This window comes from Danio aesculapii, chromosome 2, assembly GCF_903798145.1.
Source record: "Danio aesculapii chromosome 2, fDanAes4.1, whole genome shotgun sequence".
NCBI classification, from domain to species: Eukaryota; Metazoa; Chordata; class Actinopteri; order Cypriniformes; family Danionidae; genus Danio; species Danio aesculapii.
The window spans coordinates 49,980,545-49,996,257 of record NC_079436.1 but is presented as its reverse complement, the minus strand read 5'-3'; the positions used below and the strand labels follow the sequence as shown (position 1 = coordinate 49,996,257).

The following is a 15,713-nucleotide window of genomic DNA, read 5'->3' as shown; positions in this document are numbered from 1 at the left end:
TATTTCACGTTCACTTTCCTTTGCAGTCCTTTTTTGTAGACCACAACAGTCGTGCCACAACCTTCATCGATCCCAGAATCCCCTTGCAAAACGGCAGATTACCAAACCACCTGACGCACCGCCAGCACCTGCAGAGATTGCGCAGCTACAGCGCAGGAGAGGTCAGACATACTTGTGCTGTATCCAAAATCACCCTCATTCACTATTCTCTACTTAGTCCACTTAATAGTCCACTTAAAGGAGGGAATGAATGACTTTGAGCACTCAATGCACTGAAGAGATTACTTTTTTGTTTTGTGCTTTGAAAAGAGAAACAAAATATTTTACAAATATAATTTGCTTCATATAAAAATGTAGTTTTTTTCAGTCTAATGTAAATAAAACATCTTAACTACACTTTTAAATGTTTCTTTTATCACACTTAGTAGATTTCAATCATAATTTTAAATGCTCTTTTCTCAGAATGAATATTTTCTCTGCATTACATAGTACAAATCCTCCAAAGGGATCTCTCTCCAACTCCAAACACCCATGATTCAGGAAATCCCATAGCGTTGCAATATAAATAAAATGTTTTATTCAAAATTGACCACCATATCCTCATTCACGATTCCGTACTTAGTCCACTAATATCAACACAGGCTCATTGTGAAAATGTACCCCCGTATACATTTCTGAAGAGTGCGAATTCTGTAGCCAGAACTACATTTGCAGTATAGATTTGGCATCTTTAAAATGAATGCTATGGGATGGTATGACGCCGCTCACAGTTTCTTTTTGTGCTATCAGCTGACTGCTTACCTCCGTGTGAACGGCTTTTTTGCTTACTTGCTCACTGTGTATGTCGGTGGACTTGCAGAACAGAGTTGACCGTTACAAAGGGGTTCAAGTCCGTCGAAGAATGGTTCTAGAAAGCAGGTAAAAGAAAAGGCAAAAAATAAAACAAATAAGTAAATAACAGGGTAAGAACGCGGTAAAATCTGAAAAATGTGGTAAAAATCAGGCTGCCGCGCGGGCCTTTCTTTTTCTAGATTGCTTTTGAAAACACTGTCGGATGGGTATAGGGAAGGCGGTGGGCGCTGCTCAATCTGTGCTTTTGAAAACACTATTGGTTGGGTTTAGGGAAGAAGGAGGTTGGGTCAGTCGATCAGTCTGTCAGTCAACAGCGGCCTGTGGTGGATTTACGCGAGAAAAGCAGGTGCGAATGGCACTCATGAGAGAAATTTGAGATCTCAAAAACCATACACAGCAGCCTCTGGTGGATTTGCGAAAACAAAAACTGCAAAAAACGTAGCTCCTGCGATGTGTTTCACGCTGTCCAGAAATATGTGCAGGGGTACATATCCTTAATGAGCCAGGGTAGACTAATGTAGTTCACTTAAAGGAGTGAGTGAAAACAAGTGAGTGAATTCAAGCAGCACATAAATGTCAGTTGCAGTGATATTAATATTGGTGTATTTATTTGTGTTCAGGCATCTGAGGTGTCACGCACCCGAGGGGTGTCTTTGTTAGCCAGGCCTGGAAACAGCCTGGTTGCAGCCATACGAAACCAAAGCCAGCAGGAGCCAGTGCCATTAGGTATAAACCACATTTAATCAACAGTTCACTGGTTTGACTGCACTTAGAGCTGTGCAATGGAGCTAACATGTGTATGCTGTGTATTTGTTCAGAAGTTTCCATTATAGACACTACTGTTTTTTTAATCCAGGAAGTTTTTTTTAATACAATGAAGTGGATAAAACACAATATACTGTACAGTATATACTACTATTAAATGTTTTAAACATTTTTTATGCTCATCAATTTGACAAAAATAGTAAATATTGATATAGTAATAATAATAATAATAATAATAATAATAATAATACAAATAAAAATAATAATAATTCCTTACATTTATACAGCACTTTTCCGGACACTCAAAATCGCATTACGCATTTGGGGGTATCTCTTCATCCACCACCAGTGTGCAGCATCCACCTGGATGATGCGACGGCAGCCATATTGCGCCAGACCACACACCAGCTGATTGGTGGCGTGCAGACAGAGTGATGAAGCCAATTATAATATGGGGATGGTTAGGAGGCCATGATAGCAAAAGTTATGGTTAGGAGGCCATGAGGCCAGTGGGCAAATTTGTCCAGGATACCAGGGTTAAACCCCTACTCTAATATTAATATTTTTATGCTCATCAATTTGATAAAAGTAAAGTGTTTTAGAACAATATACTGTAATTTTTTTGACTAATATGAAATAATTAAGCAAATGAAAATGAATAAATAAAGATTTATTGTTGCAGAACACTTTTGTATGTCAATATTTAAATTTTTTTGTCAAATTTATAAGCGTAAAATAACTATAAAAACATTTAATAGTAGTATATACAGTATCTTATATTTTATTCACTTATTAACACTTATTTTGTTCAAATATTTCATGGATGATACAGTAAAAAATGTCATGATCTGGGTTTTTAATAAATCTTTGGATGCAATATTTAATTGATTATTTAAAATAAAAGTATACTACTAATATTACATGAAATATCTACATAAACATAATTTTAAGTCATTTTAGTGTGACTAGTGATTTAAAAAGTGACAGAAATTGTGTTTGGACTGTTTTTTACGTAGCATGTGCTGATCCTTTGTTGTTTGGAAGATTTTATACAAATATGTGTAATGTTTTTTAAATGTATGTAAAATGTTTTTTAGGATTTATACAAAAATCTAAAGTCTTGAGACTGCCTAAAACATTTGAATCATTCTTAAGGATTAGGAATATTATTAATGATTATGAATATGTTGTTGTCAATTTGTTGTCATAAACATATTATTCATGCTGTTGTTATTTAAATTTCTGAATAACCATCAAAAGAAACTCGGTGGCTCATCGATATCAAATATTTATTGTTGATTCGATATGAATGTTTTCTTCGTTCCAGCATACAATGATAAAATTGTAGCATTTTTACGGCAACCAAACATCTTCGAGGTGCTACAGGAGCGTCAGCCCAGCTTTGCCAGGAATCACTCACTCAAGTAGGACCATATTAATTCCTCTGTTATCATTATCAAATCCATCATTGGCACCTTCAAACAAGTCTGAGCTTTTTGGGTTCTGTTAATTTTTTAAGGGATAAAGTGCATCACATCCGAACCGAAGGCACGCAGAGACTGGAGAAGCTGTCGTGTGATGCTGACCTGGTCATGCTGTTAAGGTAAAACATCCAGATTTACTAGAAAAACAAGCCACACTGTTGAGAGGGGGAAACGTATATTCTATTGATAGTTTTCACATGTCATCACACCATTAGGGGAACACTCCTCCCTGGAGGGCAAAACATTACTATCTCCCGCTGACTGCCAAGTCACAGGCTTATTAATTTATCTCTTTTTTTGCCAAAAAAATGGATAATTGTTGTCTAGTATATAGCATTACTATGCGACGAGGAGACACAACTGAGCTGTGCTTTGGCAGACTTCCTTTAGAAAAAGAACAACCAGAAAGGAGAAATTTATGGATTTGTACCGCATGGTAGCATCACTGACCCATAACAATCCATGCTACCTATAATTGTTTGTGCGTTTGTGTGCTTTTTATATAGTTTCTATTCTAATTTGCAGGTCAAATGCATTTAAAGTATTGGCGTTAAAGTGCTGCATTAATGTGAGACTCTTATCGCACGATAAAAACAAATATCGCCATTAATCTATTCTCAAAGTTGGGTTGGGAGCTCCGTCTATTCTACACAAGCTATGATGACTTTCACCTTAATATTTTAGCACGGATGTATACCTGACCGGTGAGTGTCAGACAAAAAAAGTGCCCTACTGAATTAAATCAGCAGGATGCCCTTCTGGATATTTCACTTACCTCAAAGACACAACTGACTACGTTTACATGGACATCTGTAGTCTAGTTATTTGTCTTAATAGACAATAATAGAATTAAGGTGTTCACGTGAAGTGCTTTTATGTTTGAGTTTCCTGTAATTCTGGGTGACTTTAACTGCAGTTCGGCAGTTTCACTTTAACTCATAAATATTTCATTCATGCCTCCGTGACAAACTGGGGTATTAGACACAAATAAGGAGTAAGGACTGGTGAGAGTATTAGGGAATTTAATAACGCATGCCAAATAGAAAGAAAAAACTTTCGCATTTCGCAATGTGTGTGTATGTGTGTTTACGGTCCTTTACTGACAGCCGTGTGTGTGGATCTTGTTGGAAAATATGGCGATAAGTCCTACATGATGGTAATAGTTTGATCACGGTGTTTACTTCAATGATGCCACTAATATATGCACTCCACATGTCTTAATTCCATTTCTGTTTAGTTCAATTATGACTTTAGTCGGATTAAGGTAATCAAAAATTGTTTATGTTGCTTATGTAGGCCTACAGTTCAAAATTTATGTTTAACTGAATAAACAGTTAGTAAACACTAGGCATGTGCCGGTATCACATTTTCATGCTGCGATTAATTGATTGAGCTTTTATCACGGTATACGGTATTATCACGATATTGTAATTTTACTAGAGAAACTGGTAAAAAAAACATAAAAAACTTCAGTTTCGTCAACTTAGTAACTTTAATAACTTTTTAATTAACTAAAAGTACTTCAAACATTTAAATACAAATAAATATAAATAAAACAATACACAAAATAAAAGTAAACTTGAGCAATTATATCAAAGTGAATGTGCAAAGGGAAACCGTCTTCGATCAGCAATCGTGGAATGAACTGCCAACTATTCCAGCATATTTTATGCAGCAGATGCCTTTCCAGCCACAACCCAATATTGGAAATCACCCATACACACTCATTCACACACACTCATACACTACAGCCAATTTAGCTTATTCAATACATTATTCACTCAGCCTATATTCAATAATAAACATAACAAAAACTGCCTGCTAATGCATGGGTAAATCTTCAAAGGAAACAGTGTTACATTTTAACCTCTTTCACCTCATCCTGCTTGCTGTTTCACTATCTAAACAATGAAAACATAATATAAGGCAAATTTGTTTCATTTTGATATTATGATTAACAGACACCAAACAGCCTCGTGTAGCTGCATATTTTTATGAGCATCATCTTCACACTGCATATTTATAACAAAACAGGGCTTAAATATAACTGTCTCCTTTCATTTCCATTGAAAAGAATGAACTTTACCCTGTCTCTTTTGCAGAATATCAGTTTTAATAACCAATAATGGCCATTATAACAGTATAACGTACATTAAATTTAAACGATAAAGGTAAGCAATCAGTCAATGTGCAGAATCAGTGTATGTGGTTACATAAATTAATATATTAGCTTATCTTTGCACTCAGCCAAAACAGTTAACTGAGAACAAGTGATTCAAAAGACATAAGAATTGTTAGAGACAACAAGATGAATCCAATATCACGTTTAACAACTATATAGAGGTGAGACCATCCAGCAGATGAACTGTCTGACATGCACTAAACTCTCACCTGGGGTTTATCCTTACCCGCTGAACTAGTGGCTGCAGCTCTGGGCAGAGAGTGTGTGGTCACGTGATTTGCGTTTTTAGCCGTGTACTAGAATGAACAGAGAACTTTTCAGAATCGCTAAATGAAACGCCGGTGTATTTCCCGCGATTTCTCTGCGCCTCCCTTGCGTTTCTTCTCTCTGACTCTCGACTATTTTGACAAATACACACAGACGACGCACGCTCACACGGAGTCCAAAATAGGAGTTTGTGATTGGGCCAGCCCAATGTCAATACCGAAAAGAGCCAATGGGCTGCAGTGTCACATGGGCCGGCCCGGTCTGTCTGTCCGGGAAAAAAAGCATCTACTTTCAGAGAGTCACAGATCACAGCAGCGTCAATCAATAAGGCAGAAAAAAACGATAGGCTGCTAAGCCTTTTATGGGCCGATCAAATCATAAAACGATGATCAGCCCGGCCCAAAAAGTACGTCGGCCCACCGGGAAAGTCCCCGGTTTGCCAGATGGCCAGTCCGCCCCTGCGTGTGAGGACCCTGCATGCACACAGGGCTTCTACCAAGCGGCAACCTCCCGCTCTCCCTCGGGAGGCCAATACGGAAGTAACTGAAACTGCAATTCATCAAAATTCCGCTAGTCCTGGCTCCATAATAGAGCAAAGTGCAATTGAGCCCACTGTTAGAATGGCCAACTTTACAGCAGAAAAAAAGGTGTTTACAGCCTGGTACAAAGAACGATTTTGGTTCATATAGCTATTATTACCCTCCATGACAACTGTGAGGGGGGTGAATTTTTTTATAACTCATCCGTTTCCTTTATTTTAGGTTATATTAAGTTTGCATAATTAAGGGCGTGGCCACTTGAGTGACAGCTAGGTCTCGCTGGTCGCCGTCACTTCACCTCAGCTGAATCCGGCAGATTAGCCACTGATCTCGGCATATTCATCGTATTTTTGTGTTGTTTTATGTGGCTTTACACAGTCAGCTGCCTTTGGACTTATTTCTTACAATTATCAGATGATATGGGATGCTGTGTGCATTTAATTGTGCTCACAAACCATTCATGTGGCCTCGTTTCCCATGTGAGTAAAGTTATATACTTTTATACCATCTCTATAAATGTATTTGTTTTATTTAAGATCATTTATCATTAATATTTTTCTTTAGACCCGTAAAGCACTCCAGAATGTGACAGATTGATTATCTGTAGGCTCTAGAACAGTCATCTGAAGCGTTGTCATACAGTGTTATGCTGGAGTTCATCAATAGTCTTGCATTTACTAACACACACACACACATCTGAAGTGTTTGGACGTATTTCGCGTTTACCTCCTGTAGACAAATGTCATAAGAACAATGTTTAGTGGCTCAATGTATTACAACAGTGTTTTTGAAAGTCTAATCACTTTACTGATATAGTGTACAGCCAAGCACATGTGGTCAGAACACAAACGAGTCGCGGGTAATGAAGTATTAAGCGTTTCTCCCAAAGTAAAGTCTGTCTGCCAGGTCTAAGCAAGCTCTGCCCACTCTCCGCCTCTTTGCCCTTGTTTGGTATCCCGCCATGGGTGCGATGACGCGCGATCAAAATGGCGACGGTTGGCCGCGCCTACTTGTGGCTTCTTTTGCGCTCTTCAGAAACCTATGGGTGACGTCACGGATACTCCGTCCATATATTTTACAGTCTATGGCTTCTACATGTGGGGATTGTTTACATCAGAGTGCGCATCAGTTCTGCGCAGCATATACGCAGTGTTTCTTCAAGCGGTTGATGGAAAATAAGCTAAGGCGCGTTCTAAGAATATAAATTCGGATCTATTATTTTTCACGGTATTTTGAAGTGCCCGCGATAACAATATCGTGCATATTCATTACCGTGATTTATCGCATTACCGAATACCGGCACAAGCCTAGTAAACACAAAAACATCTTATTGAATATCATTTATTTTCATCACCAATTATCATAGTAGAACAGTTTCTCCAGCAGTTTATGATGCAGTTTGGAAACAGGAGATGAGATAAGCCTCTGGTCTAATGCACCACCTGGCTTGAGAAATCCCCTTCTCAAAGACTTTTATTTTGTCATTATTTGGGTAGCACACATATTCTGAACGCCTTCAGCAGAATTCAATTGAGCCATTTTAATATAGATTAATCTAGATTCATTTCAAGATTACAGTGAGATTAATTAATATTAATTCCAAGATTACAGTGAGATTAATTTAGATTAAAAAAAAAAAATCTATGCCCACCTATAAATTAAAGTTTAAATTAAAATGCAAATTTAAAGTATAAATAGCAAAAATCAACTAATAGATTTTTTCTATCAGCAAATATTAGTTAAAGAAACCAACACCACATGTACGTGCTATATATATCCAATAGATATCCAAAAGATAACATGGCGGTTTTAAATGACCAAAAAAATGGCTGCGGGTGCAGTATATGGATCGCAAGTGCTCACAATTGACAGTTTTTGTTCTGTTGATATACGATCCAAATATTGTATCTTGAAACAGATGGAAATATGGTTTGTGCTGCATTTCTGTGGAAATCCCAGTGTAGCTATCAATTTGGCCCATCTTTTTTTTTGCCCACCAGGCCAGGTTTTTTTAATTGCACAGGTCACGTGACTGAAAACTCAGTAACATGTTTTTTTTTTCCCTGAATGTGTTATGCTTTGTTTTTCAGTTTGTTTGAGGAGGACATCATGTCTTACGTTCCTCTCGCATCATTTCACCCCGGGTTCAACTTTTCACCTCGCTGCTCTCCTGGTTCTTCTCCTCAAAATTCTCCAGGTGAGTCGACCAAGAGCATTAATCGAACGCTCTTTTATTTATGTTTTATTCAAGACAACATTACATGATCATTTTGAGTTCAGGTCTTATTTGCATGTGGTGTAAACATTCCAAATCAAAGTCACCAGCATGCAAAATAACACACAAATTAAAAGATGTCTTAAGAGTCTGAAATCACTGTGTGAGGACGTCTTTTTGAATGCAACAAAAATAAGCTTATAATTACAGTTAAAAAAAATCCATGTTTGACTTTATGTTAAAATGGTATAACACAGTTAAGTAATATCACACAAGATAGAGAGCCAGTTACACAAAAGTAATAGTAATGATTTAAATGCAAAAGTTTTACAAACTTTTTTTTGTTCAATGAAAATAGACAGTTGAGCAGAACATTGGTGCGTCTCTGCACAACACTGCAGTGTTTTGTTGATTATCTAGTCAGGCCCTGTCCACACAAACACAACTATTTTCAAAAGCGTACTTTTCTTCTATGTGGTTTGGCTGTTCGTCCATATAAAAACCAAGTATCAGGTGACAGAAACTTCCTGAAAACTCCAGCCAAGGTGAAGACTTTCGAAACTCCGGGTGCAGTTCTCGTCTCATGCACGCTGCTTTCTCCTTTGTGATTGGCCAAAATACCTGGGTTCACACCAGTGCTTAATTTGTGAATTGCGAGGTGCCGGGAAAGATTGTGGTAACAGATCCGGCATGCTACTCGAGGATGGAGAGGTGTCGCGCAGGAAAGTGGAGGGAGTGGGGGTATTGGGGTTTTGGGGTCGGCGTTGGATGGCGGAGGGGTGGCGCGGACGAAGGGCGAAAGGGAAGAGTGGGGGGTTGTCTCGGACAAAAGCGAAGAGGGTTGGGGAGTCGCGGAAGAAAGTGAAAGGAGTGGATTGGTAAAATGAGGTGCTGGATCAGATTTCAGAGGTGCCTGATCTGGATCTGGCGTGTTCCAGCACAAATTAAGCCCTGGTTCACACCAAACACGTAAGACGTGAATTAGCCAAATACAAATCGTTCACAACAAACACATTGCATATTCGTTCACACTGCGGGACAGTAATCCAGCTCTGTTCTCATGTTTGCTTTGATGAAATTCCCCATTTGGTATGAACCCAGCAAAAAAGGCTTTTATTGCCGCCTGTTGGTTCAGTGTTTATGTGTTTTCATGTGAATGGAAATAAAAAAAAATGTAAAAGTGGGGAAAACTATAAACTACAGGAGGGCTTAGATTAATTTCATTTAATCTAGATTAATCTCACTGTAATCTTGAAATTAATCTAGATTAATCTAGATTAAAATGGTTCATTTGAATTCTGCTGAAGGCGTTCAGAATATGTGTGCTACCCAAATAATGACTAAATATAAGTCTTTGAGAACGGGTTTCTCAAGCCAGGTGGTGCATTAGACCAGGGGCTTATCTCATCTCCTGTTTCCAAAATGTATCAAAAACTGCTGGAGAAACTGTTCTACTATGATAATTGGTGATGAAAATAATTGATGTTCAATAATATGTACTGTTTATTCAGTTAAACATGAATTGTGAACTGTAGGCCTACATAAGCTCCAAACAGCGAATTTTTTTTTTTTTTTTTTTTTTTGATCACCTTAATCCGACTAAAGTCATAACTGAACAAAACAGAAATGGAATTAAGACATGTGGAGTGCATATATTAGTGGCATTATTGCAGTAAACACCGTGATCAAACTATTACCGTCATGTAGGACTTATCGCCATATTTTCCAACAAGATCCACACACACGGCTGTCAGTAAAGGACCGCAAACACACACACATCACAAAATGCGAAAGTTTTTTTCATTCCATTTGGCGTGCGTTATTAAATTCCATAACACTCTCACCAGTCCTTACTCCTTATTTGCATCTAATACCCCAGTTTGTCACGGAGGCATGAATGAAATGTTCATGAGTTAAAGTGAAACTGCGTAGTCAGTAGTGTCTTCGAGGTAAGTGAAAGATCCAGAAGGGCATTCTGCTGATTTGATTCAGAAGGGCACTTTTTTTTGTCAGACGGCTCACTGGTAAGGTATACATCTGCGCTAAAATATCAAGGTGAAAGTCATCATAGCTTGCGTTGAATAGACCCAGCTCCCAACCCAACTTTGAGAATAAATTACAGCTATATTTTTTATCACGCGATAAAAGTCTCGCGTAAACGCAGCATGTTAACACCAATAATGGCCCACCACTACTATAAACCCGTTTATAAAAATACCTGTGTATGTGTGGACATAGCCTTAGAAAGAGGAACTGATTTTGTTTTTAAATGAATCAGCCGTTTTGAATGAATCATTTGAATGAGGAATCACTCATTAAGACTGGACTGCCACCTACTGGTGGTTTTAATGTTATATTTTATTAATCCATGAAAGCCCTGAAGCAGCCAAGATTCCAGCACAAAATCACACTGGATCTTGTGTCTTTGAGTCTAGATTAACAAATTGTGATTCTACAAATGCAAAGTAAACTAATATAAACTTATGTCTAATTATTTAATCATGGAAGATTGTCTTGAAATATTTTACATCCAGCTTGTTGTTAATACCAAAATAAACCCCCTTAGGGTGATGCAAGTACACTGTTAGCAATTTCCTATAGAATCTACTGTAACTTACTGGCAGCAGTTCACCAGTAACTAACTAAAACAATTACAGCAAAAATACTGTAATTTACTGTACTATAACTGTCTTACAGTAAAATACAGATCATATTACATTTAGTTATAAGGTAATAACCTTCTGGATCTGCATTATACTTCAACTGGTCGTAATGCTTTATTTACATAAACAACCTTAAATGTTTTTAGGCAAGGTATAGTTCATTCACACACACTCTGATCTGCTCTAAAGGCTTTCTGGAGCGAACTCCTCTCGTTCCAGCCTGCTGTCTGTCTGGTGAGAGTTCTCCAGGTCAGCCGCTCTCAAACCTCAAAAACTGTCCCACCCAGCTGCCCCTCTCTGTGTCCTGACAGACATTTACACACCCTGAGCCTGTTGTGTGTGAACATTCAAACCTCCACCTAAAGCGTTTCCTTACAAGTCCATGAAGTGTATTCTCTCATCTTGTAAAACTTGACCAATGTGCATGTTTGGACACAACCAAAAAAACGAAACCAAAACTGATTAAAGACAGAACTGCATTATCAAAGATCCCTATGTTTTTTTATATAATGACAGGAATAATCATCTCTCCATTCACGTGTTTGTTCTGAAGGTGAACAAACTCCATTCCCTTTGGAGTGCTCTTATAGTCTGCTGATCCTCAACAGTCATTCCCTGATGATTGGTGTGTGCAGTAAGCTGGACTTCACATGTGTTGGTGATTTATGGTTATTTCTCTTCTCGTCAGGGACTCAGAGGGCTCGGGCTCCAGCCCCGTACAGAAGAGACTTTGAGGCCAAATTGCGCAACTTCTACAGGAAGCTTGAGGCAAAGGGCTACGGGCAAGGACCCGGGAAGATCAAGTATGTTAAAACTGAAACCTGCAGACTCGATACACAAACAATTAACTGATCAATTAAAGGCACAATATGGAAGTGTTTATTTTCATGAAACTATCCAAAAACCACTAGAACAGTGGTATATTTTGCTCACTTATGTAATTACGTTATCCCAAATGTTTTGAAGAATGTTCAAATATGTCATTTTAACAAGTGAGACGTATGTGTGTGTGTATGTGCTAATTTTTATAAATTAGAGGGAAACACAAAAGATGCTTTAATATGTTGTGTGTTGTATTAGGGGTGCGTTTCGCAAAACCATCGTTAGCCAACTAAGGTCGCAAGTTCCGTTGTTACAAACATAGTTCATTGATTTGCTGTTTCCCAAATCCATCGCTCCAACGAACATTCGCAAACTGCATCGCAAACTTGTGCACTTACAGCTACACCTCTGGAGCTGTAGTTAGAAACATAGTTCCTGGCTGTGTTCTATTCCAACTTATCCCCCCTATGCCCTATTCATTTAGAACATTCTAACATTCAAAGTTGGAATTATTAAAAATAAATAAGCATTAAGGTCATCTCTCTTAGGTGTAATTTGCTTTCAAACTGTTTTTACAGTTCAGTTTTAGCGATCTTCATGTCTACAATTGCGTTCCCTTCGTAGTGCACTTTGAAAACATTGATGTCATTTTGAACACAGCCTCATGGTGAAAGCTATAGGCGACCTATTATTTACAAGCGGAATTTATGTTACATCTCCAAAGCCGGTGAAAACAAAAAACATAGCATACGTTAATTCTTTTAATTTATAGTAGGTTATTTATTAAGTATCTGTACTGTATATGACATGGGCCTGCTGGTTAGAACTTTCTGCAGTGGTTTACATGTGTCAAATTGTAAAAGTAGACTTTTCTAAAAAATAAATAAACAAAGTTCCTACTTAATAATAATAATAATAAAAATAATAATAATAATAATAATCGTCATCATCAATAATATTATTATTGAAGTCGATTTTTTTAAATTTCCTAATAAATAATAAATACTAAATTTTATTTTATAATAAACAGCCTCATTATTTACTTATTTATTTATATGATTTATATATGAGATTAGAATAGTGTTAGCTTTTTGTAAGTGATTTTATGTTTTAGAATAGAATATGTAATATTCAACTTCTCAATATATTGGTAAAGCAAACACAGGCCCTATATGTGCCATTTACATATATTTCAACTAATATGGAAAACGAGTGCATGTTTTTAGCAAAACTAATAATGGATTTTATTTTAAATGCGAGTTTGTGTAAAACAATATAACTTGCACAAAGAAATTATAGGGTTCTTCTCTAAAGAAGTTATTAATCCACCCCATTTAGAGCATCATTATGGGCGTTTTACGCTATAACTAAGGTGGTTCAAGCAATGGATCTGCGAAAAAGAAACTAGGGGTTTTGGGAAACAGTCGTCACTACATCGTTCACCATCGTTCAGTCGCGAGGTACGTCGTTGTTTGGGAAACGCACCCCAGATCAGCAATATAACAGAAGCCTAAAATGTATTTAGTTTGATAAAACAGCAATGCTTCTTCTTCATGTTATCATCAGCCGAAGAACAGGAAGTGGTGGACTGTGCCATAATAAAACTCTGCTGCATTCCTGCCGCTCCTCTCATCAGCATTTGCTTCAGCATTTCTCTCGTTTTACTTCATCTTGCAGCTTTACTCTTCTTCATACTACCATAATAGTAATAGTCCACTGACTGGTACAGTACGGTACGGTATGGGTTGGTACCTTTATTAGCCTTGCGTTTCCACTGCCTAAAAGGTACCAAGAGTACACTTTTTGTGGGTGTGGTGTACGACAAAGTTTCAGTCGACGTCATTCTCGCTCAAAGAAATCTCGCCCAAAATAAAGCTGTACGGGTCGTTCACATATCATATCAAAAGTACTTCTCACAAACAAATGATTTATACACATAAATACGCGTGCATAAATGTTCATTACTAACCTTTCTATGAACATGATTTGATTATAAATAAATAAATAAATAAATAAATAAATAAACACATACAAACCCTTACAGTCGCCGATATGTTACCAATTACAAAAACTACTCACAGCATACATTTAGTCCTTATTTGGGTTCAAAAACAACATGCAACATATAGCCCAGTCAGTGCAAACCTCTTATCTGTATCTGGAATCTTCACCAGCACATGTAACTTCTGTTAGAAAGTAATTCTGTCATTCTGAGTACACGATAGTCCAAAAGATGATGATTATAGTTAAACATGGCAGTTTTATCATGGTTTAGGTTGCTGAAAATCATTCACTCCAACGTTTTTTCCAACGCTTCTCCTTTGTTTTTTTTGCGCTTCACTCTCATGTTTGTCCGTTTCTGAAAGGATTGGATGTCAGAAACACTTCAATAATCACGCACACGCTATTAACATCAGCTCAAGTAGTTTGTTATTTCAAATATAGAGGTTCACGCAAGAGATCCCCAGCTCTCTGGAGAAAATGAAACCGCTCACACTTTTAAGACGGCCTCGTAAAGCAAAAACAGGACAGGGCAGATTTTGTTCTTCTTGGCTTTGTGGCTGTACATCAAGACAACGACAAGGTTTGTTTGAGCTCGGTTCGACCATGGCTGTATATATTATTACGGTGTAAATGGGCCATAAGTGTTGAATACTTTCACCCATCAACATGATTTCTGCAGGACTCCTGTAGGATGTAATGAAGACCACAACTCTCATGATTCCACACTCAGTCACACCATCATCAAACTATACCTTTGTTTGTTATGAATACACTCTCTCTAGTGGTGAAAGTGACATACTGTGCCTTTAATTGACAATAATGCAGAGAAGCACAGACAGGGATGATTTGCTGCTCAATAAGAAATGTTACTTGACACTGTTTTTATTTTTTATTTTTAGATTGATCGTCAGAAGAGATCATCTGTTGGAAGGAACATTTAACCAGGTCATGGCCTACTCGCGTAAAGAGCTGCAGAGAAACAAGCTGTACATCACCTTTGTTGGAGAGGAAGGGTGAGACAGACCACACTGTGCTTAAATATACACCAGCCATAGTTTCTGGAAAGCAAGTCTCACTGGGAGAAAGTTGCATTGTTCAAAGAAATAAAATAAAAAATTAATAGTGCGAGAATAATAAATAAATAAATAAATAAATATTCATTCATTCATTCATTCATTTTCCTTCGGCTCAGTCCCTTTATCCACAACGGAATGAACCGCCAACTTATCCAGCATATGTTTTACACAGCTGATGCTTTTCCAACTGCAACCCATCACTGGGAAACACCCATACACACTCATTCACACACATACACTACGGCCAATTCAGTTTATTCAATTCGCTTACAGCGCATGTCTTTGGACAGTGCAGGAAACCAGAGTACTGAAAAAAAAAAAAAACACGCCAACACGGGGAGAACATGCAAACTCCACACAGAAATGCCAACTGGCTCAGCCAGTACTCCAACCAGTGACCTTATTGCTGTGAGGTGACACTGTTAACCGCTGAGCCACTGTGTTGTCCACATAATAATAATATGTATTATTTATTATATTTATTTTTCATTGGTGAAAATAAAATGTCAAAAATTGTGTGAATTTTTTTTTATAAGTCCTACTAAGAAAAGACTGCATTGTTTAAAAAAGAAAAAAACAAACTCTGATGTCATGTTGTTTATATATTAAAGGGATAGTTCACCCAGAATTGAAAATGTTTTGTTAATTTACTCACCCCCAGGTCATCCAAAATGTAGCTGACTTCTTTTCTTCAGTAGAACATTAGAGAAGAAGATTTTGAGCTGAATGTGTGGTCCTTGGTGATGAATATAATGGCAGTGAATGGTGACAGATTTTTTTAGATGAAAAATATACCCATACAAACAAGTCTTAATACTGGTGATACACTGTATCTTGTGAAGCA

The 15,713-nt window shown here is 37.5% G+C and overlaps 1 protein-coding gene across 2 annotated transcripts in view; it reads left to right on the top strand.

The window, feature by feature from the left end:
* The window catches only part of hecw1b (HECT, C2 and WW domain containing E3 ubiquitin protein ligase 1b), a 102,887-nt gene that overhangs the window by 75,706 nt on the left and 11,468 nt on the right, over positions 1-15,713 (top strand). For both annotated transcript variants that reach the window (XM_056481686.1, XM_056481677.1), the window contains exons 16-22: positions 27-161; positions 1,473-1,578; positions 2,945-3,041; positions 3,137-3,220; positions 8,180-8,286; positions 11,656-11,770; positions 14,693-14,806. In XM_056481686.1, the coding sequence (XP_056337661.1) occupies positions 27-161; positions 1,473-1,578; positions 2,945-3,041; positions 3,137-3,220; positions 8,180-8,286; positions 11,656-11,770; positions 14,693-14,806 (758 nt within the window). The remainder of the gene's footprint in view (positions 1-26; positions 162-1,472; positions 1,579-2,944; positions 3,042-3,136; positions 3,221-8,179; positions 8,287-11,655; positions 11,771-14,692; positions 14,807-15,713) is intronic.